Genomic DNA, 25,758 nt, shown 5'->3' with positions numbered 1-25,758 from the left:
GTATCCAGGAATTGGCAGTCAGGGCAGTCCCCGGCATGGTCAAGACACGGGCAGGGGTTCCAAACCACCAGGTAGAGCATCCAGTAACAGCCATCCCGGGAACATTACAGAAGGACAGGTGATCCCGGTTGTGTAGGCCCAAATGGGAAGGTGCCCCACTGGAAAAGGGTGCAGAGCAGGGGTGTGCACCAATGTCACTGGTGCGGTCAGGGAAGAGCAGCGGGTCAAGTCCTCCTGACAATCGGGCCCCTAAGGAATGGCCCGTGTATCACCAGCTGCATATTGGTTTCAGAGCACAGTCACTACAATGGAGGCCATATGGGGGTCCACCATTTGTTACGGGGAAGCATCGGCAACCATGCCAAATGTCAAGGTGTCCATCGCTCAGGCTCAGAGTTACTGCAAAGCGTTCTCACAGCTGGTGTCACAAGTGTTATATACAACTAAAAGCACCAGCAACAACATAGGTTCTGGAGAGCAACTCTGGAACTGCTGGAAATGAAACAACATGCATAACTACAATGTCATTTTAAGAGAAAAGATTCCCACATAGGCAAGTCAACTCCCAGTGTGGCTTAAAGGATATTGCCTGCTGTTTGTGGGATCACACTGGGTGGGGTGGTAGAGCCAAGCCAAAGAGAACAAGATGTTGAGGAGCCTTTGTCGCTGGTGTATTTAATGCCATCCCCATCTGAGTCGGAGGGTTGTCCAGGGTCCACCTGTAGTGCCTGTATCTTCTACTGGAAAACCTGTTGCAGATGAGGCAAGTGTGATGTCTGCGACGCCTGCAGTGGCAGGTGGCCTCATCGACAACACCAGCCCCCACCCAAGGTCCCCGAGTCAATCGGCAGTGGCGGCCATGAAGCAGAACCCTCAATCCCACAGGCGTCTGCCTAGTCCCAGTACTCCTTAGGATCCACAAAGAAGTGTGACATGCCTTCTGCCAGGACCTGGAAATGCACCAGAAACAGGAGATAGTATAAACAGGAGAGAGTATTTGATGTTGAAGTCCTGGAGTCGGTGCTTGACATCCAGGAACGAGCTCTGTTGTTGTTGCACTGGTAGTAATTCAGAAAGCTCATTACTCTCACATTGTCCACTTCCAGTTTAATGAGCTTTCGGTGTTCTTTCAGGATGAGATCTCTATACATGTAGTGCAGAAGACAGACCACAAGAGGCCTGGGCATAGAACTGAGGGGGACCTCCTTGCTGGTACTCGGATCGCCTGTTCAATAGAAAAGAAGGGCGAAAGGGTAGAGGAGGGGACAATACTGCGAAACCATGTCTCCAGGTAAATTCTGTGTCCTGACCCTCCATGTTTTCTGGGAGGCCCACTACGTAAATGTTATTTCTATGGGAGTGGCCCTCTTCATAGTCTGCTCTCTCCTCCAGTATGCGGACCTGATCATGCAATTGGTGCAACAGAGGCAGTATTTCTTGAGTTTGCGGTTCAAGAGTTGGCAGCGATTTTTCCGCAGTGTTGACTCTGCCGGCTAGCTAGCGGTGGTCATCGCATAGTGGGGTGAGGTCCCTCACTGCTGCGTCAATTTTCCAGAGATATGCAGGACTTTTCTATGGCTGCCAGAAGAATGTCCAGTTTATGGTTGACAGAGAGGGGCATCCTAGATCGGTCCGAAAAGTCAGCTTCTTTTGGAGCCAGTGTGGGTGGGGTCGATGAGTGCGGGGATGCACGATGGGTCCCAGACCGCAAGCCCTTCATGGCCATCAAAGGATCTATGTGGCCACCAGGGGGAAGAAGGCGCACATCAGTGGGGAAGGGCCCACTTCCAAGCACCAAGCGCCACACAGCATGAGCAGCCCAGCAAATGGAACAATCCATAGACCGCATAAGTCTCCAGTCTTGAGGCCATGGGGCAGCAAGTAGTCTCCTGCGAGTAGGATGTAGGTCAGACAGGCTCTCAATTTCCAGCCAGGCTGCAGGGCAGCAAACCATCAGCAATGAGGGTCAGAAATTGACAGTAGGATGAGGCCAAGAGCTCTTCAAGTTGCACCTCAACTGCTGAAAAACCAGGCGGCAGAATCACAGGAAGTGGCTAACCCATCAGGGCAGTCTGGCAGTCAAGGAAGCCACTCCAAACCAGTGCATGCCCATCAATTTCTGCCCAAATCTAAATACCACATGGCCGCTGCTCATATGTGTCTAATCCACTACACAATGCTCAGGCCGCAGCACACCCCATGGTCGATGTATCCTCACTTCAGGCTTCTGTAGCAATCTTTACCTCCTTCGCTATGCCCTCAAGCCCTAGGAGCCACTTTCACCGTATCCACCTCCTGGCCCCTTTCCCCAGTCGGGCCCGTCCATGTGGACCCAGGTCAGCTTCAATCATAGGCACCCTCTTCAGCTATGCCACACCGTGTCCTCTCAATGGCACCCAATCCATGCGCCGGGTGGTGTGGGGGGCCCCCCAACACTGCACTGGGCATCCACGCAGCAATGAAGACTCAGGGTGTGCACGGCCACATATCTGGGCTCCCGCCATGTTTAATCAGCTATATGTGCAGTCTGGTATGCATGCACAGCCACATATCTGGGCTCCCACCGCATTTAGTCTGCAATCTATGCAGTCTCAGCATGGTTCAAGCTCTGCCTGGGCCAGCGGGCGCATTCACTGCCTCCAGCCGCAAGAGTGCCTATCAGGAGAGTCTAGGTTGCTGGTCTTCTCGCAGAGGCCAATCCCAGGCCCAGGGACTCTACAATGCATCTCCCTGGTCAGCAGGTCACAGTGTGCCTGAAGTTGCCCCTCCGCTGTTCCGCTTATTTGCCCTGTTAGCCTCACATCACCGCCAGGATGGAGGTTGTCACCGTAGGGCTCAGGGTCCCCAGAATCCACGGGGCAAGGCTCAAGAGAGACAAATTAACACCTCTGTATCTCCTCACAGAGGGCACCGACGACTGCCCGCAGCATATCTGCAACAAAGGGGCAGTACCTTCTCCGTCTGTCAGACCTCTGCTTTCCTACACCTCCAGGCACTTCTCTGAGCCCCAGCTGTCCTCATGTTGGAGCAGACAAGAACGCAGGCCGCGAGGCGCAGTGCCACCATCCGGGGCCCGTTGCTCCTTCCCCAAGACTGCCATCGCCTAAGTAGCAGTATCCTGGAGGCCAGAAGGGCACATGGCAGATAACAGAGTATGATGTGGAGCTCTGTCAGAGAGAGTCCTCCATCTTGTCTACACAAGTCACGTCCCTTCAATAGACTTATTATTATACCAATGCTATTTTAAACTACTCACCCTTTGGCTATGTGAATGTTAGAACAATAGACTTAGCCCTGTCATCTCGAGATTCTTAATTTCTTCTTTTTGGTTTCTACGTGGGTCTACCAATTATTTCCTCATTGGCATGTAGTTTATAATCTTTTTTGCCAAAATATTCATTTATATCAGGCCTGGGTGGAGTTCTCGGAGTTCCGCAAGTGGCGGAGTGCAGCATGAAATTCTACCCAAACAGCTGTTCGTGCTCACTTACAGTTGGCGAGTGAGGAAAGAACTCTGCTGCACTACTCGGTGCGGAGTTTTCTGCTCTCTGCAAGCTCCAAAGAGTGCAGAGTGCAGAAAACTCCACGAACGGAGTGGAGTTCATCACCTAGGCCTAATTTATATACCTTGTTGTATTACAGCCTTGATAAAGTCCAGTTTGGATAAAACATGTGTTGGCTGTTCTTCTCTTTTACGTGCAACATTGAAATGCCACCTGTACCATAGTATTATTTTGAGGATGAATTAATGTGTTTTTGGACCTACGTATAAGCCGGCAACAGACATTTGTCCAATGTGTACTATTACTCTTGAACTCTGGGGTGGATACTCAAATGTTTTATGTACATTTCACTATTGTGGACCTACATCCACTGCTGGGCTCACACACAACAACTTAGGTAGCAGGGTGTCTTTAGTTGTCTGAACACCATTTAGCTGTTGAACTATACATGTTTTTCATATGTACTTACTATTTTTTCTTCATATACTGCTGTGTACATTTTGAGTATGTGCAACTATGGATACTTACTGCTACCGATTTAATAGGTTGTTCTAGAATGGTCTGGTAGAGGAAGGATAACTGCATCTTTCCTCTAAAAATAGTAGAGCAACGCAATTAACTCAGCAGACAGGGCCAGGATGCCAGTATGAACACAATGTGTGACTGGCTTGTGAATGGCTAGGCAGAATTGCAATATTATGTGAGAATGAGTGTGTAAGAGCTGGACTTCCTGGAGGGTCAGAAGGATCCAAGGATGCTTTCATCTCAATGGGATGCCTCCTTAGTAATGGCCCTGCCTGCGAAAGGGCGTAGCCAGAAAGTCAGATGGTGGATGTTAGACTTAGGTTGAGCCATTGGTCGCTGTTTCTCTGGGGACCCAGGCCCCCACAAACAATCATTCCCTGAGGTTAGGGTGGTCTCCTGCTTAAGAAACATCTTCTGGAATTTGTGCCTTAGCATTAATTTTGGGAAATCTTGTGGCATACAGCTAGGAATACTCTACAGCCCTACATACAAAGAGATCCAGTAGATATGTTTAGATTGTGACACCTGTATGTCATTCTTCGTACTATATTGAATTCTGAAAGATCTTGGGAGCCTACTCCTTTCAAAAGGGATTCCAAGTGTAGTTCCTCCAGCTGAAAGAACAGTACTCACCCACACGTTGTAACCTCTCAATAACGGAGTGAGACACACTGGGATTTGGGTTCGGTTTAATTTGAGAAGGGGGTGGTTTGTATTAAAGTTCCAGAAGTATGGCTTAACCAAATAGAGTGATACCAAAGGGGATGATGGACGGAGCGTTTGAGCAAACCAAACACTCACCCCCAGTCAACTGATCTGGGTTTAATCCATCATCATTCTTTAGCTCACTCCACCACCCCAGTTCAGACATGGCCATATGCAAATCAGTCTGACCCTGTGCCTCATGGGAACAGTCCAGCCCGAACTGCCAAGCCATGTCTTCCCTGGACCGGAAACAAGCATCCTAGGACCAGCTTCGAGATCATAACCCTCATCAGCCAGGCTATCTTGAATCCAGTGGCAGAGTGAGCAAGGTACCCACGTATGGGCATACCCTGCCAACTTAGGGCGAACAAAGCAATACCAAAGGCGATGATGGACGGAGCGTTTGAGCAAATCAAACACTCACCCCCAGTCAACTGATCTGGGTTTAATCCATCATCATTCTTTAGCTCACTCCACCACCCCAGTTCAGACATGGCCATATGCTCATCAGTCTGACCCTGTGCCTCATGGGAACAGTCCAGCCCGAACTGCCAAGCCATGTCTTCCCTGGACCGGAAACAAGCAACCTGGGACCTGTTTCGGGTTCATAACTCTCATGAGCCAGGCTATCTTGAATCTAGTGGCAAGGTGAGCAAGGGACCCACGTCTGGGCATACCTTGCCAACTTAGGGCGAACAAAGCGATACCAAAGGGTTTGATGGACGGAGCGTTTGAGCAAATCAAACACTCACCCCCAGTCAACTGATCTGGGTTTAATCCATCATCATTCTTTAGCTCACTCCACCACCCCAGTTCAGACTTGGCCACATGCAAATCAGTCTGACCCTGTGCCTCATGGGAACAGTCCAGCCTGAACTGCCAAGCCATGTCTTGGTTTTGCTTTAACCAAATAGAGGCACTATAGAATAGGTTTGTTTCTTGAGGGAAAGCACATATGAGGTACTATGCATTGCATTCTACCACCCTCGGCAAGGACAACCCTGTCCTATTCGATGTTACAACTTAGTTGCTTCACCTCGGAGCCCTTCTAGGGGGGCATAGGATTAAGGACTGACTTTCGACATCCAATCGACTTACTGGATATGGGGCAATTGGTGGTAACAACCTCACAACAGGAAAGACAAGTGCTATGCTTACATGCCAAATTGTCTTCTTGGTTTGGAGATAAGCCTGAAAATATTAGTAGTGTTTTGAAATACCTTTAGGGCATCTTTCTCCTTTTGTGTCTAGAAGTCATACTATGAAGTTCACAAGCATCTAGTCCTACAGTACTGGACACTGCCGGTGGAAAGGTGTGTTACACCTTCAGAAGCCTGAAAGTGTCTGTCTTTGCCAACTCCCAGGCTCTGCTGTCACCTCAGTCTTCTTTTATGCTTGCAAAATGGATGTTTAATTTGTGAAGAGCAAGTTGCTTAGTTGTTTATATTCTTTAGGAACTTCTTGGATTGTCCTTCTTTCCTGCGCCTTTGGACTGTGGCTTCTATTGACACACCTAATGTTAATGTTAATGAGATTTGTAAAGGGCACTGTTACCTGACTGTGTCTTGGCGCTGACCAATGATCAGACAGTGTACAAGTATCTTACCAGAAATCTGATGCATTAAAAAGTCATGTTTTCAACTCCTGTCTAAAATTAAGAAGGGAAGTGGCGGATTGAACGGGTAATCGAAGTGTGTTCCAGATTGTTGCAGTTCCGAGGTAGAAACTTCTACCGCCTTAATTCTTTCTATTGAATTTTAGTACCATAATGCTCGAGTTAGATGACCTAAGTATTCTGTTAGGTGTGTACCATCTAAGTTTCTGGCCTAGATATTGTGGTCCTTGTTTATGCAAGGCTTTGTAAGCAAAACACAAGCCTTGAATTGGATCCTCTCCTTCACTGGTAGCCAGTGCAGCTGCTTGATGGTTTCCTGACTGAGACATGTTAAGGGGTATGAGTTAAAACTCTAGCTGCTGTATTTTGCAGTACCTGATGTTTCCTAAAATGTTGAATGCGGAGAAGACGATGAAGACCATTACAATAATCTAGTCTTGCCAGTACCAAAGCCGATATAAGCAACTTTTGGATATTTTCTGGAATACATACTAGAATCTTTCTGATTTTTCTTAGGATAGAGTAGTTGGATGATGTTAAGGCATTGATCTGGTTGGCAAAAGAAAGTTTGTTGTCTATAACTATCCAGAGGTTTTTGGCTTTTTCAACTGGCTCGGCAGTTTGCCTAGATTTGTTGGCCACCAACTAGGGGACCAGAAAGAGGGATCATTAACAAAAAGCACAACCCCAGTTTTGTTACTGTTTAACTTTAAACAGTTAAATCTCATCCAAGAGTTTACTGCTGACATGCAATCATTAAATTGTTTGCTAATGGTGTGGGATTGATTTGTGACTACTACAACAATTTGCGTATCGTCAGCGTAAGAAGTTAGAGCAAAGCCAAAAGTTCTTACAATTGGAGCCAGAGCCGCGATGTATACGTTAAAAAGGTAGGGCTCATAGAGGAGCACTGTGGAACTCCACATGGGAGCTGAAAAGAGTTAGACTTGTACAAATCCATGGCTACTAATTGTGTCCTGTCCTCCATAAAAGTTTCAAGCAAATAGAGAGCTGATCCCTGCACTCCTATAGCTACTAACCTCTCCACTAAAATGGTATGGTGGACAGTGTTGAAGGCTGTTGACAAATCTAATAGAATGAGGGCAGCCTTCCCACCGTTGTCCAATGCTTGCCTGATTTCCTCAACCGATTTGATCAAGGCCGACTCGGTGCTGTGTCTCGCTCTAAAGCCATGTTGTGATTAATCTAGCCAGGTATGAGCATCAATCTATTCCATAAGCTGTGTATTCATGGCTCTCGCTATGAGTTTAGCGGGAAAGGTAGTTGTGATATGGGACTGTAGTTATTAACGTACTCTGGGTCTAAGTTTTTTTTTTTTATAATAGGCCGAATTGAGGCAGTTTTCCACATTTTAGGGAATACTCCTGTCTTAAAGATAGAATGAAAAACTTTTAATAGGTTATCCGCTACTACCTCTTGGGCCAGTTTTACCACAGCCACTGGGCAGGGGTCGGTCGCTGATCCTGATTTAGTTTTTGCCATCAGATCCATTACTTGTGCCTAGTCCAGATCGACAAACTTTTCAGAACTCCGCTGTCCGACAAGTCGGACTGATACAAGCTCATTGTCGGGAGCGGATAATTTCTCCTTAGTTGTGAGACTGCCTACTTCGTTGAAGGAACTCTCTACTTTATGCACAAATTGCATGTTGATCTTGTTGCACAGAGGTTGAGTTGGTACAATCTCTGGAGTGTGTGTTGAGGTGGGGACAACACCGTTCTAAAACGTTCCTTAGAGTAGGTTTTTTTCCGCTCCTTATCATTTCTTTATATTCGCTCAAGATTTGTTTGTATTTCTGTCTCTCTATGGAATTATAGGTTGATCTCCAGATATGTTCCTGTATTTGCAATTTAATCTGCATTCCTTCAGTTTTTCCTAGTACCAGGGGGCCGTCGGAGGACTGTGCAGCGAGTGTAAGGGGGCCAAGGGCGCTATGGAAGAGAGATTTATGTCCAGCCATTGGTTGTAAGAACTAGCATTTTTATCTACATCTTCCCTGTACTCTGTCTTTGAGCTGGTTAGATTTTCTTGGAGTTTCTGTTGGTTGACCCCCATTCCAGGCTCTAACTAATCTGCTCCTTACTACCCCACCAATTTGAGAGGTAGTTTCTAATAATCTGATGATGTTAAATAGGATAGCTGAATGATCTGACCAGGTAAGAGGCAAAATGTCCTTTACTAAAATATGAGGATTTTTAGAAAAAATCCCGTTGAGCATGTGACCCGCCCGATGGGTGGGCACCTTAACAAGTTGTGAGAGCCCAAAACTCTCCATAAGATCAAGGAGATTTGCTGTATTCGCCTCTGTCGTGGCTTTCAAGTGGAAGTCAAAGTCCCAATCACTGTTAAATTGGAAGCCACCAACACATCTTCTAAAAGATTGAGAAGGTTGTCTGTAAAGGGACTTCTCAGTTCTGGCGGTCGGTAAACTGACATGCCCTTAACGTTTTGTTGGGCAGTTAGTTGAAAGCTAAAAGATAATGCTTAAAAGACCGGCAGGGTGGAGGAAGAGAAGGAACCAGCCAACAACTAACGGTCCTACTACACTGCATCATAAACCTTGGCACCGTTCATCAAAATATAATAGATCATCTCTGTCCTGGGCATCAGTCCTCGATCACTCATGAGCTGAGATGTTGACAAATACAAATGTAGTGCTTCATTGATGTTTAGCATTAAGGTAATGCGACTATGTGACCCTTATGAGATCATAAACACAGGTGCCGAGAATGTGAGATAGGCAGGTACAAAGTCACTTTCTTAATGTGCCATCTTTTTAGCTCTTTAGAAACACAACCATGGCCAGATCTGTGTTAGACCTTATATCCTTGGGGAGGTCTTCCCCCAAAACTTTTGCCTTAACTGCACCTGTTTTCTCAATTTAATTTTTTGTTGACATTAGCACTCTGTGTACTTTATCACTGCTAACCAGTTCTAAAGTCTCTCTCTAAAACGTGGTACAATTGGTTTACACCTGATTGGTATATTTAATTTACTTATAAGTCATGACTTAGAAGGCCTGCAAATTAAATGCTACTTGTCGGCCTGTATCACTCATTGTGCCACCCACTTAAGTTGTGCTTTCAAAACATGGGTATGTTTCTAAGCAAACAATTCGACCGAGCTGAATAAACCTTTTGCCAGGCCTAAACCTTCCTTTTTAAAACTTAATGGTCACCCCTAAGATAGGGCCTAAACAGCCCATAGGGCAGAGGGAAATGTATTTAAAAAGTGGGTTATGCATTCTTAAGTCCTGGTAGTAAAAAAACTCCTAAATGTGTATTTCACTACTATGGGGTCTATCTCTCCCATTGGATAACAGTGGGTTACCTTATAACATTTAACAAGTGCTAACGTTTGAATGGAACAGATGGGGATGTCAAGTTTGGACTCTACTGAATGGTAATTTAAACCCTCTTTAATGTTACAGTTGGATTTTAAGTTACAATTCTGAAAATGGCACTTTTAGAAAGTTTACATTTTCTTGTGTTAACCATTTGGTGTCTGCTGCCTATGTCCTGGTTAACAAGACTGGTTGTAGTTGACAGTAGGCCTTTCTTTGTGTATTCCTCCCAGACAGGAGGACAAAGGGGGAGTAGGTGTTGGCAGGATGGGGGAGGCACAGCTGTTCCCTGCCCCACTTACATTTGAAAGTGCTACCTCCAGCACACACACAAAGAAAGAGGACACTAGTCTTTTATCACCCTAAAGTTCTTGTAGCCTTGGCAAGGGAAAGAAGAACTTTCCAAAACCAAATGTGGAGGTAGCCTAGAAGAATCCCCCACTTCAAAGGCTGGCACCAGGTAAAAATATTGGACCCTCAGAACACCACTTCAGTACACTCGTGGACCTTTGGACTAAAGAAGAACCATTGCCTTGTCCCCAAGAGGACAACCTACAGATTGAAACCTTCATTGTACTGCTCTGTTGTTTGAGGCCTGCCTTGTTCTCCAGAAGACTGCCCTGCTGCTAGAGGACTGCCCTGCTCTCTGAGAAGTAAGACTGGACCTGCTCCCATCATGCCAGACTACCCTGAGTAACTCCATGGGTCAGTTGGCTGACCTGCCAACTTCTGAGCTACTGGGACACAACAGCCTTCAGAGGCCTCCCTGCAACTGCACAGCTGCTACTGGACTTGACACAATTAGATCTTTAACTGGACCTGCCTGAGCCCCATCTGGCCTCTGCTAGAGTGATTCCCTGATTCTCAAGAGGTAGCTCTTCAGGCAGTGGACCCTTGACTGGCATAAGGGTGCACTCCTCTGGAAGAAAAGGAGAAATCCTGAAACTTTGGGCTCTTTGTGATCACAAACAGGCCCATTCACAGCGACACTGTGACACTGGCAATGAATGAAAATGCAAAGCTCCGGTGAACCAGACTCCTCGCGCTACAGTGACCACCAACGACCACCTGCAATGTGAGATCTGCACATTGCACTACAGCAACGACAGTCTACGGTGATCACCAATGTGAAGCTCCAGCAACTACCGTCCATGACGCCTGATGGGATTTTCTCGCTACAATGCTGACAATGCATGACACCAGGCCTGCTCAGCTACAGTGATGACTTTCCACAATGTTCTCCCTGTTCTTCTCGGCCACCTCCATCGCAATATGGACTCTTTGAAATGGAATTTGAGAATTTAACTTTTTTGGCGGGACTTACCTGGTCCCTGTAGCTAGTCCCTGCTCCAAACTGGTCAGCCTAAACTTGTGACTTTCCCCGGTCTAGTACAATCAGATGACCGTGAGTGGCGATCTGTGCTTTTAGGCACTTTATCTGGGAAACAGCGTTTACAACGCTGGTAATACCACGTGAGTAGGTTACGACGCGGACGTTACATCGTCCGCGTTGTTACCACGCACGGCATTACATCCCAAGTCATTTCTACGACTTGCGCTAGATGGCACGCAACACCAGGGAATGTGTTGGATTTTACATTCTACATATTCCCTGCTGTTGCGCTAACTGGAGTAGGAATAGTAATTTATACTATTCCTAAGTACAGTGCGCCATCTAGCGCAAGTCGTAGAAACGACTTGCGATGTAAAGGCATGCGTGGTAACAACGCGGATGATGTAATGTCCACGTTGTAACCTACTGTGGGGTAATGGATGGCGTAATAACGTCATACATTTACTATATCTACCCTAAAACTTTAAAACTGCATATCTGTGGTTCTACTGATTGGATTTGTGTCATGCTGGTATCATTTTATTTATTAAAATGTGCACAATGGTTTTAATTTGATGTGTAATTTTTCTTGTTTTGTATTTCACTTTAATGTTTATTACTGTTTGTGTGCTGCAGGAATGTACTTTACAAATTGCCTCCGAGTTAAGATTGACTTCTTTTGTGCCAAGCTACCAAGGGCTAAGTACCATATTAATTTAGTGACTTTTGTGGTTCATCCTAGCAAGGATTGGGGTTGTTGCTTGAGAAGGGTTTCCACCCCCAACAGCCAACAACCTAATTTCTCATAACTGGCCTCCTTAATTCTGCAAGAGCTTCCTTTACATTCACCAATGTATTGGATCCCAACATTTACACCAAATATTACCTCTCCATAATGGGTTCATTTATTTGTTATAGAGTTCTGTCTACATTTGATGGTCGCAGGAATAAATCTCATCAGGGTTGACTAAGTTTCTCATCCTTTTGTGGTTGATTAAATGCTTACCAGTGAAACAGCATATGTGATCAGGACCTGCAGCAGAGTGTACTTATAATGCAAGCAGCTGTGAAAGCGTGAAGAGGAAAAGAACATGATAAGGAATGAGAATCTTACAATTTGGGACGAATAGAATAGGGACATCAAAGAATGAATATTCTAAAATGAATGAAGTAACTCATGCTGTACTTGAGATGTCTATATTGCAATACTAGGTACAATCAAGCTTCATACAGGCTGCACGCCACCCTCAAAAGTGCACTACTCAGAGGTGCAGCTGTAGGCTGGAAAGACGACCTTACCGAATCCTCCGTTTTGATGCAATGGGAAGGGCAAGCTCTTTCAGTGGTCGGTCTCTCTCCAGCTGCTCAGCCACCAACTCCTGAAGATGGATGTCCTCCTCTTTGATGTCCCTGGGCATTGATGCTCCTGCCCCCAGGGGCCTTTTTCTGATCCCCCTGGTGTCTTGTGATGCACTAACAGGTTTCTGAGGAGAGTGTTCCTGCCATTCGACAACTGTAGATTGCAAATAGGAATGGAAGAGTCAGTCCCGGGAATATGCCTTTCTGAGGAAAGACTTCATCATTGTTGTGCACTTCCTTGTGTGATGGCGAAACGGTCATGTATAGGACAACCTAGGTAGCCACAACCAGGGACATCTGCAGCAACAAATATCGGACAACAAATGTAATATTTACTTTTTACATAACTCAAGCAATGTGAGCCCAACAAGCTTTGTAGCATAGACCACAACTCTCCCTCCTCCTTAAGGCTCTCAACCTTATCACCCTGTTAAAATATGCCCATATGATACATGGGATTCTGCAATCCCTGTGTTAAAAGCCTGTCTCGAATTTCTTAACAATCGGCGACTTGTGACGTACTCAGTCGCTGATTATAAAGAAATCGTGACAAAAGTCAAATGCGGTAACATTTGATTTCTGAGGTCACACAACTTATTAGAGTCGAGTTCTGAGATCACAATGCCTGCTGGCAGAACCAGCAGCCTAAGTGAAAGGCAGGTCAGGTCCCAAAGAATAAAGCAGCTGTTTAAACAAAGAAAACAAAACGTTTTTTTCATCTACCCTGTTTTTCCAGTTGTACAATGACAATGTGAAAGGGATCATTTATAGCACCATGCTTTTTATAACACTTTGAAGGTAGGTATAGAAAAGTTAGAATCTTTATGTATGTTTCTACTTTACATTTTTTTAAATGACTTGTATTAAACTGATTCTAATACGTTTTGCAATAATTATCTAACAGCTTTTTTATGTGTTCGATTTCACACTAGCTATTCTATGATTCTATTTTTATTCTCCGCATTTGCAAACATACTCTCTCTTATATGAAAGAGCTATGCACCAAGGATTTAAGTGGTTGGTGGGAAAGGTGATGGTGTGACCATCTATTATAAACGAATAAAGTACCCCCTGCCATGCATGAAAAGGATATGGCAAGTCACCTCAGAGTTCCCTATCCTTTTAAAGAAACTCATCGTTTGCCCTCATTCCTCCACATGGTCATGGATCTCCTCAATGACTTGCAATATCCTTATAAGGTACGTCAGGGCTCATTTTATCCCATATATTAAGTGGGTAAAAAATTATAACGTGTTTATCCTCAACTTCAGAGTGATTTCGCAAGTCATTCAACTATTTTGAGTCATATTTTCGTTTACAAAACTGCAGTAAACATGAGATACACATGAAATAGTCTGCATGTAACAACAAGCATTGGCAATGCCAATAGGTTTGGCTTTAATCTGCTTCACCCTGAACTCGAAACTACGTGGGCCACTCTAAATTTACAAGTACACACCCATTATCTTACACCTATTCAGACATGTTGCTCGCTATGATATCACCCAGGCATACCACTCACCGTGCACTCATAGAACTCTTATGCTGCACAGAACATCTGGGCAACTTACACTCATATATCTCTTATTCATGGTTCACATCTAATACAGCACATTCTACAATCACCCTGCCAACACCCACCCCTCATGCTGCACTTACCTACCTTTCACCATGCGTTCAGAAAGCTTACCTTGCACTCATATTACTCTCATACAACTCACTAATTGTTCACATGCCAGTCACCTTGCACATCACACACACCTTCACTCTCATGCACTGTTGACTTGGGGCACTCATCCTGAATTGATATTGTTCATTCTTCACGTGAGAGACAGCTCACCCTGCACTCACATACTGCTCACATACGTTTCTCCCTGCCAGTAGCGGTCCGTGGAGGGAGTTCGGTGGGGCAGAGATGCGGGGCAGGGAAATGTAAACACCGGAATATGGATGAACGGAGGTAAGTACACATTTAAATAATTAAAACGAATTTCGTTGCGCGCGCGGCATCGCATTTTGCGCACACCTCTCACCCTGAGCACTCACGCAATGCTCATCATGGCAGGGGAGGAGCCATGTTTTGCCACGAAACAGGTAGACAACCTGGGGCATCAGGAATGTAAGTGCAGGCAAATTCAAGATGGAATTGGATTTTTAAGCCTTTAGCTCGGGGCAGAGGTAGTACGGTCTCTACTGGAAGGCAGGGACGACCACTATTGGGATTGTCCATAGCCAGCCAGAGTTCCCCATTTCACGGCCCGGGTATACTGGGGGATGGTGGCTGCTCCAGGGCACCAAGCTATGGCCCGGTTGCCAAGGCCCATATTCCAATGGGTGCCAGAGGGAATCCCTGTATTGGTTGTTTGGAGGACCAACTGGCCTAAGCTCCCCTCTGTCTTGAGGGTCCAGGTGAGCTCACCTTGTGGAGGACGACCATGGAGGGACTGGCAGGGTTTTTGCCCCGGGTCCATGTCTATTGAATCAGTTGATGCCACAAGGGCCTGATGGGTGGTCAACCATGACTCCTTTGGAGTATTTGCTAGGAAATGTCATATATTAGCTGTGACGTATTTGCTAGGAAATGTAATGTATTAGTTATGTCCATGTGATAATCACAATAATGTACTGTACATATTGTAACTTTATATGAAAACAAAAAATTGTCGTGTTTATGAGTTGCAATAAATACAGACAGAGAATGGTATATTCTCCAGTGCAAGAATCCTGTATTTTTGCAGAATCAGCTATATGTTTATGAGTGTGTAACTGCTTGACTGGTTTGAGATGTGACTGGTCTCACTATGGTCCCCCACCTGTGGGCAAGGGACCAAGGCACTAGATCGCAGGCACCAGAGACAGGTGTGGGCTGGATCGGACTAATCAGGTTCAGTGGCCAACTGTGGCCACGTTTTAAATTTTGCGGTCTGCCCAGCAAGCAACCATTGGTTGCCACATGACCAGCGGAGTTGCCTCGGCAGTCGTCAGGGGCAGCAGGACAGGTTAAATAATGGGCAAGTTTAACTGAGTACACATCGCTGCCTGGATGTCCATGACGACTGCCAATGCTGCCCTTGCAATTTTCAGGCACCAGAGTTCTTTTTTTCTACAAACCACTCAAAAACGCACTTTTAGACCACTCACACACCTCTTTCTCTGCACTCATATCCCTCACCACTCTCCTTCAGAGACATACCACTTGCCTTACACATAAAGGGACATATTTACAAGCCTCTATTGACACCACAACATCACTTTTTCTGACGTTGAGGTGTCGATAGGGGCATCACCACATTTACAAAGCAGCGTTAAGCCACTTACCGTGCCTTAGCACTGCCTTGTAAATAAGACATCCTTTCACGCTATACTTAGTGAGAAAGGGCGGGCAATAGGTGTTGTCGTGGGCGTTCCACCGCAACACCCATTGATTTTGACGCTGCTGCATATTTACAAGGGTGGCGTAAATACGGGGCAGCCCCAAATTTAAGACCAGGGAAAACCTGGTCCTACCGTGGCGCAGCGAGGAGAAATGTTTAATTTCTCCTCGTTTGTGCTGTTTCCATGCTTGCTGTGTTGTGCAACACAAATAGAAACAACAAAAGGCCATTGATTGTTTATCTGCAGGAAGGGACACCTTTGTGCACATAAATAATCATTTAAAAAAATGAAGTTTTGCAACTTCTATTTGTGCTGCATTAAGCAGCATACATAGAAGTTACAAAACGCCATTTCAGATTGTTTATGTGCAGGAAGGGACACCTTCAGAAGTGGTGGAGTGTGGCGGTACGCAAAGGAGGCTAACGCCACGCTCTGCCACTTCTTCCTATATATGCCCCATAGACTGCTGACAATGCACACACCAGAGCTCATGCTGCACACAGAGCCCACCTTGTACAATCATTACACCACCCACTCTCTACTCACACCACTCACACTGCTGACTCATCCACCTGCCCCACTGCACACACACACAGAGCTCACCCTGCACCCAGGCACCACTCAATGTGTATGCAAAAAGAACTATTGATGGACAGAATGCAGAACAATGTCATACATTCACCCCAGTACAGAGATCTGGGCCTAAATCCATCGTTTTTTTGCTCACCATGCCATTCCAGTGTGGACCCAGCCATAAGCAAATCAGTCTTATCCCTGTGCCCTATGGGAACAGTCCAGCCCGAACTGCCAGGCCAGGTCCTCTGGAAACAAGCATCCTAGGACCCCTCTTCAGCCAGGATAGCTTGATTCCAGTGGCATGGAGAGCATGGGACTCACGTCTGAGCATACCAGTCCCACTCAGGGTGACAAATACAAAAAGAACTATTGATGGACAGAATTCAGAACAATGTCCGTCCATCATCCCCTTTGGTTTTGCTCACCACTCAATGTATACCCAGATACCACTCATCCTGCACTGACCCACCTCTCACCTTGCACACTCGCACATCATTAAAGCTGACCGATCATTCTGCACTCAAACCATTTCCCTTGCACACTCCTAGACCACTCACCCAGCACTCACAAACGGCTTACGTACCTTCACAACACCCACCCTTCATACACACTGCTCACTTTGCACACTCATACACTGATCACCCTCTACAAACACTCGACTCTCCTGCACACTCCCATATCTCTCACTGCACAGTCACAAACCCTGGACACTTACACTCATTACACTCACACACTTCACACCCTCTACCTACACAATGCTCACCCAGCACTAAACCACCTCTCGCTCACAACAAACACCCTGCACTCTCACTGCTCACATACCTCTCACCCCCCTTGTACATGACAATGTGAAGAACTGTAGTAGCCATTCATAAATTTTTCCTGCTGCTTTTTAGGTCGAGCCTAGCGGCAACGCGCCTGCACTGCTCGCTCTGCGAGACTGCTGTAGTAGAGTTTGGGACAGAAGCCAGCGCCCACTGTCCGCCCATATTTTTCATTGGCTTGTGTCATTGTCATTCGTAAATGCTGCCTTCAGAATAGTTAATTGACTTGTTAGTCCCTCAGTACGGCCTCATCTTCATTTGTAACCTCCCATGGCTACTGGCCGTTTTACTTCGTTACATGGGACCTGTTATTTAGTCTGTAAGCGCCATTTACTTTATTGAGTTTCTCTTACTGCAGGCAGGACATGCACTGCTTCAGCTGAAACCGCTTATGTGTTTTTTAAACAGCGGACATCCCCAGTCTAGGTGTGCTGTGCCTATGCACATCAAATGGAATTTACACTTTCAAGGCAAGCTACACCATTCGGGTATACACTTACTACAATAAGACTTTGTAGCTACTTAAGCTCTACAAGAAACATCTTGCCACGGTCATAGTGCTTTTCATATTGCCTCTTGAAAGTGTCTGCTACTACGGTGCATCGAAGTGAGGAAGAAATGAGTCGCTACAAAGAAGTGGCATACGTATGCATTTTTCTTTGTTTACCGGTGAGCGGTCTACAGCTGTGTTTCTGTCGCGGCTAGATTCCATTTGAGCATGAGGACACGTGAGAGGTCACTCGTGAGTAAATTGCTTTATATTTACAAGTCAGCAAAAAGTTTTTGCGTTCAATTTATTATTGATGCACCATTAGTACTATGAACGTTTGACACGGCGGTTATTGACATTTGAATTACCACGTGCTTCCCACGTGGAGCTTACCTTATGCATGGAGACGCGTGGAGCAGCTGTAAGACCGTCTGTGACGTTGCCCTTTCTGTACGGCTTCCAAGCTGCTGTGGGATGCTTTGCAGCAAGCTCCAACCCTGAGCCAGCCGGCGCTTGTCACGTATGTGTGCCACCATCTTTGTTTTGCAAGATGCACGCAAATCCTGAAATGTCTTATGCCCCCGATTCTCAGCCGCTGTAGCCCAGAGATCATCTCTTCGAACAACATGTGGAACTGACCAAAGGTCTTAATTAGATAAGTTGATGGTCATTATCATCCTTTTAGGTCTGTTTCATCAGTATCCACTGGAGTGGCGGTTTATTTGGTTTGCGTTCTTCATTCAAGTGGAGCGTTCGCAACACAGGATATAGTGACCAGTTAGACTCAATTTTAGCTAGAAACCCTCTTACTTCATACAGAGTTGTCTCTACGGCCTCTTGAGGACAATTCAAGCATCCAATCAACAGTTGAACACTTCTAACTTAGATATAATCCCAAAGAAACTCTTATTTGCTGATAAAAATGTTGTTATAAGAAAGGAATTCTCAGATTTAGGAAAAAATTGCATTTGTTTGTAGAACCTAATTTTATAGATCCCGTAAACTGTTTTCTAGCAATCAACAAGACATTACCTCCAGGGGGCATGGCCACACCAGCGACCAAGATGGCAGTCTGACTGTGAAGCTCTGTCAGCAATGGCCCCAAATCTACAAGTATCCTAACCCTTCACACAATCTAGGCCCATCCTTTAAGTGGGAGATGCAACTATGAGAGCTTCTACACCTTTTGATGGTGTTGATGCAGCGGCTGCAGCCTTCCTAGCTCCCTGAACGGAGATTGCCGTCCTTGGCCCTGCACTCGCCTTCAAGACCCCGTGGTGGCAGGGGCCACAGGCGAGCCTGAGCCAGAAGTTGCAGAGCCTAGCACAGGCCATGCTGCTCTCCCAGCACTCTCACTGGTTAAGATGAGGTTGCCGTAATTAATCTTGGCAATACTCATTCCGAGGACCAGAGTTGCCTGTGCTAATGCCGCTGCCACCCCTGCTGTCCTAAGTACAGTGGGTGTCACGTGGTTGCGGCCTGGGATCCCTCGCTTCAGGTCTCTGAGGCTGATGGTGAGTTTGGCTCTCTGCCTGCATAGAGGCAGTCTAGCGCACTTCACGGCTCCATGGTGCAGGGACTCACTTCTGCCAGACTACTCCTCCTACACGGCCTGCTTTATATCACAGGTGGAACATCAGCCTAGGAGACTCATTAGGCTGTGGGTGGCTACAGTAGCCACATTGGAGCCTGGAGTGCGAGCTGCCGGGCCATGTGAGGCCCATACGATCATCTCCAACCTCTGCTGACAGTGGTTTGGACCCACGCCCACCCCGCTCGAATCACCTGCATCATTGCCGCTGCTGCAGCAGCATCCACAGTGGCAGTGGGAGACCACATGATGCAGTCTTGAATTCTATATGCTGGGAGCCCTGCAGCAATTGGTAAGTGAGGCATCCAGAATGCACCAGTGCTTCCAGACTTAATTTTTACACCCCAAAATACTTGGATATTACTTCCATTGGCCCTTCAGCTTCCAACTATGCCACTTTGCCTGCACCCAACACACCTGGTTGGGGCCCTCCAGCCACTGCATGCTCCCCATTAGCGGCACAGGGAAACATCATATGGCAAGAGGGGGCATGATAACTATACATTTCTCGTAGGCATCTGACAACACACCCCTACATTTCCAACCAGCCCACTTTGGTGCCTCTACCCCAAAGGAATGCTTTGCACCCTGCTTCATGTGGTGCACCCTCATCCGAACCCTGTCTTTTTTTTTGCAGAGTTTTATATAGCACGAACTTGACCCGAATCCAATCAGGTATCAGAGCACTTAACATAGCACCAGTTATGTTACATGAGGACACGCATTCATTTTTTGTTAGGCACGGGGAGATTAAGTGATTTGCCCAGAATCGCAGGATGTTCAGAGTCATTACCGAAACTCGAACCCAGTTCCCCAGGTCCGTGGTCCAGCGCCCTAGCCGTTAGGCCAACTCCTCTCCCCCCTCTTGTCTGCGCTGTTGCCCCCCCCCCCCACCCCACGTCGAAGAAATTCGGAGGTTATCCAAATCTCTGGGAAAGGTAAGTGAACCAATCCCTGCGGATAGCTATTTACTGATGAGAAGCTGCCTTGCGGTTTGGGCGAGGGGCAAAGGAGTCTGATAAAATGAACTAATGTGTAGAGCTGTAGATTGAAGGAGGAGATAGCCCATTCAGGGCAGAGGCACATTAAAAAATGTTGACAATACACGCAAGATGGCGCCCGGAATAGCACAGTGAATCACTAACCCTCCTCTCCACTCTCTAGTCCGGAACTGACACAGTGATTGAACACCACATAAAAGAGAGTCTGCAGGAAACACGTCTTGTATCTGTAAGAGCATTGAAAAAGGCAACCGCCAAAACGCGTCTGCTCTTGTGAGGAAATATGAATTTTGTGATCAGTTATGTCCCCTATCGTAGACCCCAACGGCTCCATGTGCGTGCTAGAAGTGCATGTATGTTCCCTCCAGTTCCAGTTTTGAAGACGCAAATACATGTGCGTCCACCGTCAACATGTCCTCTTTCTGATCCGCCATGAATGGGTCAGATATTCCATTCCTAAGTATGAAAGGCCACCGACTTTATGAGGTTCACTTTCCACATTTCACAGATTCAGGCGAGTAGGCCCTGAATTCTGCCATCAAGCCTTTCCTGCTTTCTGCCTCTGGAAGCTCCAGCCCGAGCCTGCATCTGTATCCATGAACTTTGTCCTACTCCCTGCGCGGCTAACGGTGCCTGATCCAGCCTGTTGCCTGCCAAAAACTGTATTTCACCTTCAAGATTATCTGCTCAGCTCCTCATCCGATGCATTCCTGTCTAGTAGTTTAGGTAAACATTCCTCCAGCTACCGTGCAAGGGGCCAGGCCTCACTATCCTCATGCAAGTAATTCATAGCCCCTGTTACCATGGAAGATTCCTGCCCCCTCGCATCTCATGTAGACACTTAGACGCTTGTACACGCACTAACAGTCAGTATAGAATAGATTCCGTCCGAGAGACCTTTCCTTTTGGATAATACAGTTCTTTAAACATAAGATATTAGATATGATTTGGGATTAGGTTGACATGACCCCTCAGACTTCTGTCTCCACATGTAGAGCTAAATGTCAAGTCCCCTTCACCCTCTAGTTGCACGTCAATCACACGTCATGCGGCTGCGCACGCATCTTTGCCGAATATTTCTGCTGACATTGCAGGATTCTCTTATGGATCCACCCACTTGTGACATCATGTATAATGACGTTTTCTAAGTTACGCCTATATGTCCGCCTTTTTGGTTACGTATGCCTATTTTATCTCTCTTATCAACTGTTACGCCTCCTGCATCTGTTACACTATAATGCATTTCTTATAAAAGTGATTACCTGTCAATAATGTATCGCCTTCCTTCCTGAACCCTCATGGTGATGGAGTGTGAAGCCTGCAATTCGAATTGTATTTCCTTTGTAGAGGAATAAAGCCTTTTAAAACCTCTAATACCACGGATTCTGCCTCTTATATTTACTGAGTTATTCTTACTAGACTTTACCGCATAAAAAATAGTACCGGTAATGAAATATTTACCACAGTAATTGGCGCCCGAACAGGGACACTTACTCATCTCACGCGCCGGAGGTGCGTTGCAGGCCCGGTCTCCTGCCACAGCTGAACGGACAAAAACGCGTACCTGCAGGATTTCCTGTATCTCCCTCCGGCCAAGCGGGGGTGACTGAGGCTGCGATCAACACCCAGACGAGGCGGTGAGAAGTGCGAAGTATCCCGACCAGAGCCTAGCTGAGAGAGCAAGATCCGAGGTATACAGAGGCCCACCAGTTTCCGAAGTTCCGAGTCCAGACGAGTCAAGTCCAGTCCGGTCCAGTTTCAGTTCAGTTCCGAGGCCTTCCGTTCCGCGCTACCCGGTGAGTACCATTGTCGGGGAGGCATTTAAACGTGCACATAGTCTGTGCCGGTCAAGACGGGTTTGGGTACACAAATCCGGTCTGCACTGTTTCAGCAGTGTATCTGTACTGTTTAGCAGTATATCTAGTATGTCTTGCATATAATTAAGTGTTATTTAGTGTTAGTATTATGTCAGTAGCTAGTTTCTTATTAGTTATCATCATTCGTTAAACTGTCAAATGTTAAATGTTTAATACGTTCTATACATTGTGGTGTGAATGATTGTTCATTATTGTGTTTGTTGTATTAAGTGTGTTCAAATAATAAGATCTAAAAATGCCGCTCTTTTCGAAATTAAGACAGATCAAAACCAGAAAAGGGGTACTCGAAGAAGCTGTTCCCATCCCACCTAGGGACACTCCAGGGTACTTTATGTATCATAAGCATGGCCTAGATGCCGTGTTATTTCTTGATTTATGGGTGGACTACACCAAAGAGTTACCAGAGAGTCGGAGATGGCCCGCAGCGGGGACCTGGGATGCAGATTGCATCATGAGAGTAGAAGAAGAATTATGGAAAAAGAAAGCCAGACAGTCACAGAAAGATGCCATTGAATTATGGCGTAAAGAATCATATAGACGTACAGAAAAGGCGCTCAGACAGGAAGAGAAAGGTAGGGAGAATTCGAATAAAACCTGAGAAAATTTATTAATAGAGGAAGGTACCCGAGTAAAAACAGGACAAGTAGATAGACAAAGAAATACTCTTATGAATGGTATGTATCCTCTTATGGCCGAAGGATTACCTAAGGCTACCCCGGAAATACCAAAAGACTTGACTCCCCCATTGCTCCCGATAAAAGCACATCCTAAAACAGCAAAGGACGTTTTCCTTTCCTCCTATTTAGATGACGTAGCTCCCGAGTATGCTTATACCATACCACACACACCGCTTGCCGATGGTGTTCAACACCAAGAGCATCCGTCTGTATCTCCGCAGCAGCAAACTCCTGCACTAGTTCCAACAGGTCCGTCCGTTTCTACTGTTTTTCCCGCATCTACAATTTCTATCTTACGTCCAACGAATCCTTTCGTGCCTAGCACCTCAGACGGTGCTACAGGAGGTACGACAGACATGTTTGCCACCCCGCCGCGAAATAAACAGACCCTTAGAGATTTAGCACTCCAACGTACACCCCAACTAGTGACATCCGACATGTTTAAAGAACATCTTGTGGATTGTAGATACGATCCAGTGCCAGGTAAACAGGACAGATTGCTAATATCATCACTACGTATACGACGAGCTACATTATATTTAATGACGATACCAGGAATGGTTGAACACCTAGACAATATATATCACTTTGTCCAAACAGGGCGAGGTCCAGAAAGTATTAACGAAGCTATGGAATACCAGAAAGTGGATGTACAAAGACAACTACTACGTTTTTTCATAAACTGCGTGATCAGGAACCAAGACAGGCCTGGGGCAGATCATGATACCATGCAAAAACTTGCCAAATGGGGTCAGAATATATCAGAAGAGAAACATGATAAACAGGCGTGTATAATCGCCATGTATCGAAAGATCCGCAAGGAAGTAGAACGAATACATAAAGAAAGACGAGAAGCAGACAGAATTGAATCAGAGGGAGAGGAGGAGCAAGAATCAGAACAAATAGAAACGATAGCTTACGTAGGTAGAGGAAGACCCTATAATAATACTAGAGGCTTCAATGATCCGATATGTCCGATACGTCCAGAATGTAATAGACATTTTCAAACCCCTATTTTAAATACAAGGTCCCCTGAACACCTATTCCAAGCCACTGATAAATTACTCCGAGATCGAAGGGGGTACCATATGCTCGATTCCATGGATGAACAAGAATTGGCCAGGTCAGCAGTACAATGGGCTGACAGTCCCAGCAAATACAGTGATGATGCACTAGCACACACGTTTCTGAATCTTACCCCAGACGAACAGCGTTTAGCTAGTATATACATGATTCAACACCTCCTTATATTATATAAAAGCCAACACTCCGATCCAGGACCCTTACCTGACATATTGATAGAACTACTCACGAATAAATGGAGAGGGTCAGGTACTGATTTGATTAAAGAAATTCTAGAATTTCGAAACCAGTATATAACTTTCGTGTGCCCAGAACACGTTCCAGTTCCCACTATGGGAAGAAAAATGTATCACATAGATAGACTGAATCCGTTACGCGAAGTACACCCAATCAGAGGTGAAGGTAATAACTTTACACGCGTGTTTGTGTACACGCCTATAACTAAAATCGAATTATTAGAAATGAAGAAAGTAGTACCCAGCCATGACAAGGATCCAGCAGGTTTCCACCGTGAGATAAAAGACATGCTACTCATGGGAGAGTATACCTACCCCGACATTATGAAAATACTGAAAGTGTTAATGCCTGCCGGTGTTTACGAGAAACTCAAAGAAAAGGAATGGGAGGTGGGAGACCAAAAGATAGATTGGACAGCATTAGAAAACGAAGAAAAGGCCCGAGCTGCAGGAGCAGGGCTTGGGGAAAAGACTACAGCACTACCAGGATTACTAGTGCAGGTACTGCCACGTTTATTAACTACGAAAAAGGAGGACTGGGGTGCAATCTCAGCCTGTAAACAAAAGCAAGATGAAGACACTAGTGATTTCTATTCCCGATTTGAAAAATGTTTTAGTATAAATAGTGGCATAAAAGCAAGTAGCGAGTCATATCCACATCTGTTTGTGACAAAATTAGTTGAAAATTCCCTACCGCAAGTTAAGAATAGAGTATTGAAATTTGAGAGTACCTGGCAGGGTAACACCCCGTCACAGATGTTACAGATGTTACAATATCACCACAATAGAATTAGAGAAGAACAAGAACACAAACAAAGACGTATGAAAGATACAAAAATGAAAATGCTTGTTGCTCAGTCAGTTCCAGCTGATGGTCACCAAAAGGGTGATTCAATAGGTCCAGTTAAAGGGACATGTAACTATTGTAAACAACAAGGTCATTATATACACGATTGTCCAGTTCTGAAACATAATATTGCCACAGGTAGAACCCAAGAAAGACCACGTCCACCTAGACAGGATCAGAATCAACAACAAATTCCTCAGCATGCACAACCTAGGTCAGCTCCGCAACAATTAGCTCCGCAACAGGCAGCTCCACAACAGACCGTAGCACCACCACCAGCGCAGCCTATTGCTGCCACACAAGCGACAACGCAACAGATGTACCAGTATGCACAAGCAGATTATCCCGATTATCAGCGATACACATGAAATAGCCTAGAGAGGGAAGTTGGCTTACCCCTTATTGAGGTTCCTGTAGATCAAGAGGGACCTTATGTACATAGTGAACTATTAGGGGAAGACAGAAAGTTTTTACTTGATACAGGGGCAAGCAGAACAACTATACGACGCAGTGAAGTTCCAGGGGCACCCCTCTCAGGCTCACAGAATATTTCCCTTGGATTCTCAGGAAAGCCTATCATTAATGAAGTAACACAGCCTCTTCCACTTACGGTTGGTCCATTGACACGTACTACAGATTTATTGCTTACTAAATCATGTCCGGAAAACTTGTTAGGTATAAAAACATTGAAAGCTCTAGGAGCTATAATATGTTGTTCCCCGGAAGGAGTACGATTATTTTTACGTGATTTTAAAGGTCACTACGTGTCCAGAGACA

General features: G+C 45.7%; 1 protein-coding gene across 1 annotated transcript in view; it reads right to left on the bottom strand.

The window, feature by feature from the left end:
• The window catches only part of LOC146809534 (transmembrane channel-like protein 7), a 344,379-nt gene that overhangs the window by 240,993 nt on the left and 77,628 nt on the right, over window positions 1–25,758 (bottom strand). The window contains exon 2 of the mRNA XM_085616363.1: window positions 12,345–12,558. Coding sequence (XP_085472489.1) covers window positions 12,345–12,558 — 214 coding nt within the window. The remainder of the gene's footprint in view (window positions 1–12,344; window positions 12,559–25,758) is intronic.

Source organism: Triturus cristatus, chromosome 7 (genome assembly GCF_964204655.1).
Source record: "Triturus cristatus chromosome 7, aTriCri1.1, whole genome shotgun sequence".
In the NCBI taxonomy this organism is placed as follows: domain Eukaryota; kingdom Metazoa; phylum Chordata; class Amphibia; order Caudata; family Salamandridae; genus Triturus; species Triturus cristatus.
This window is presented reverse-complemented; position numbering and strand designations above follow the sequence as displayed.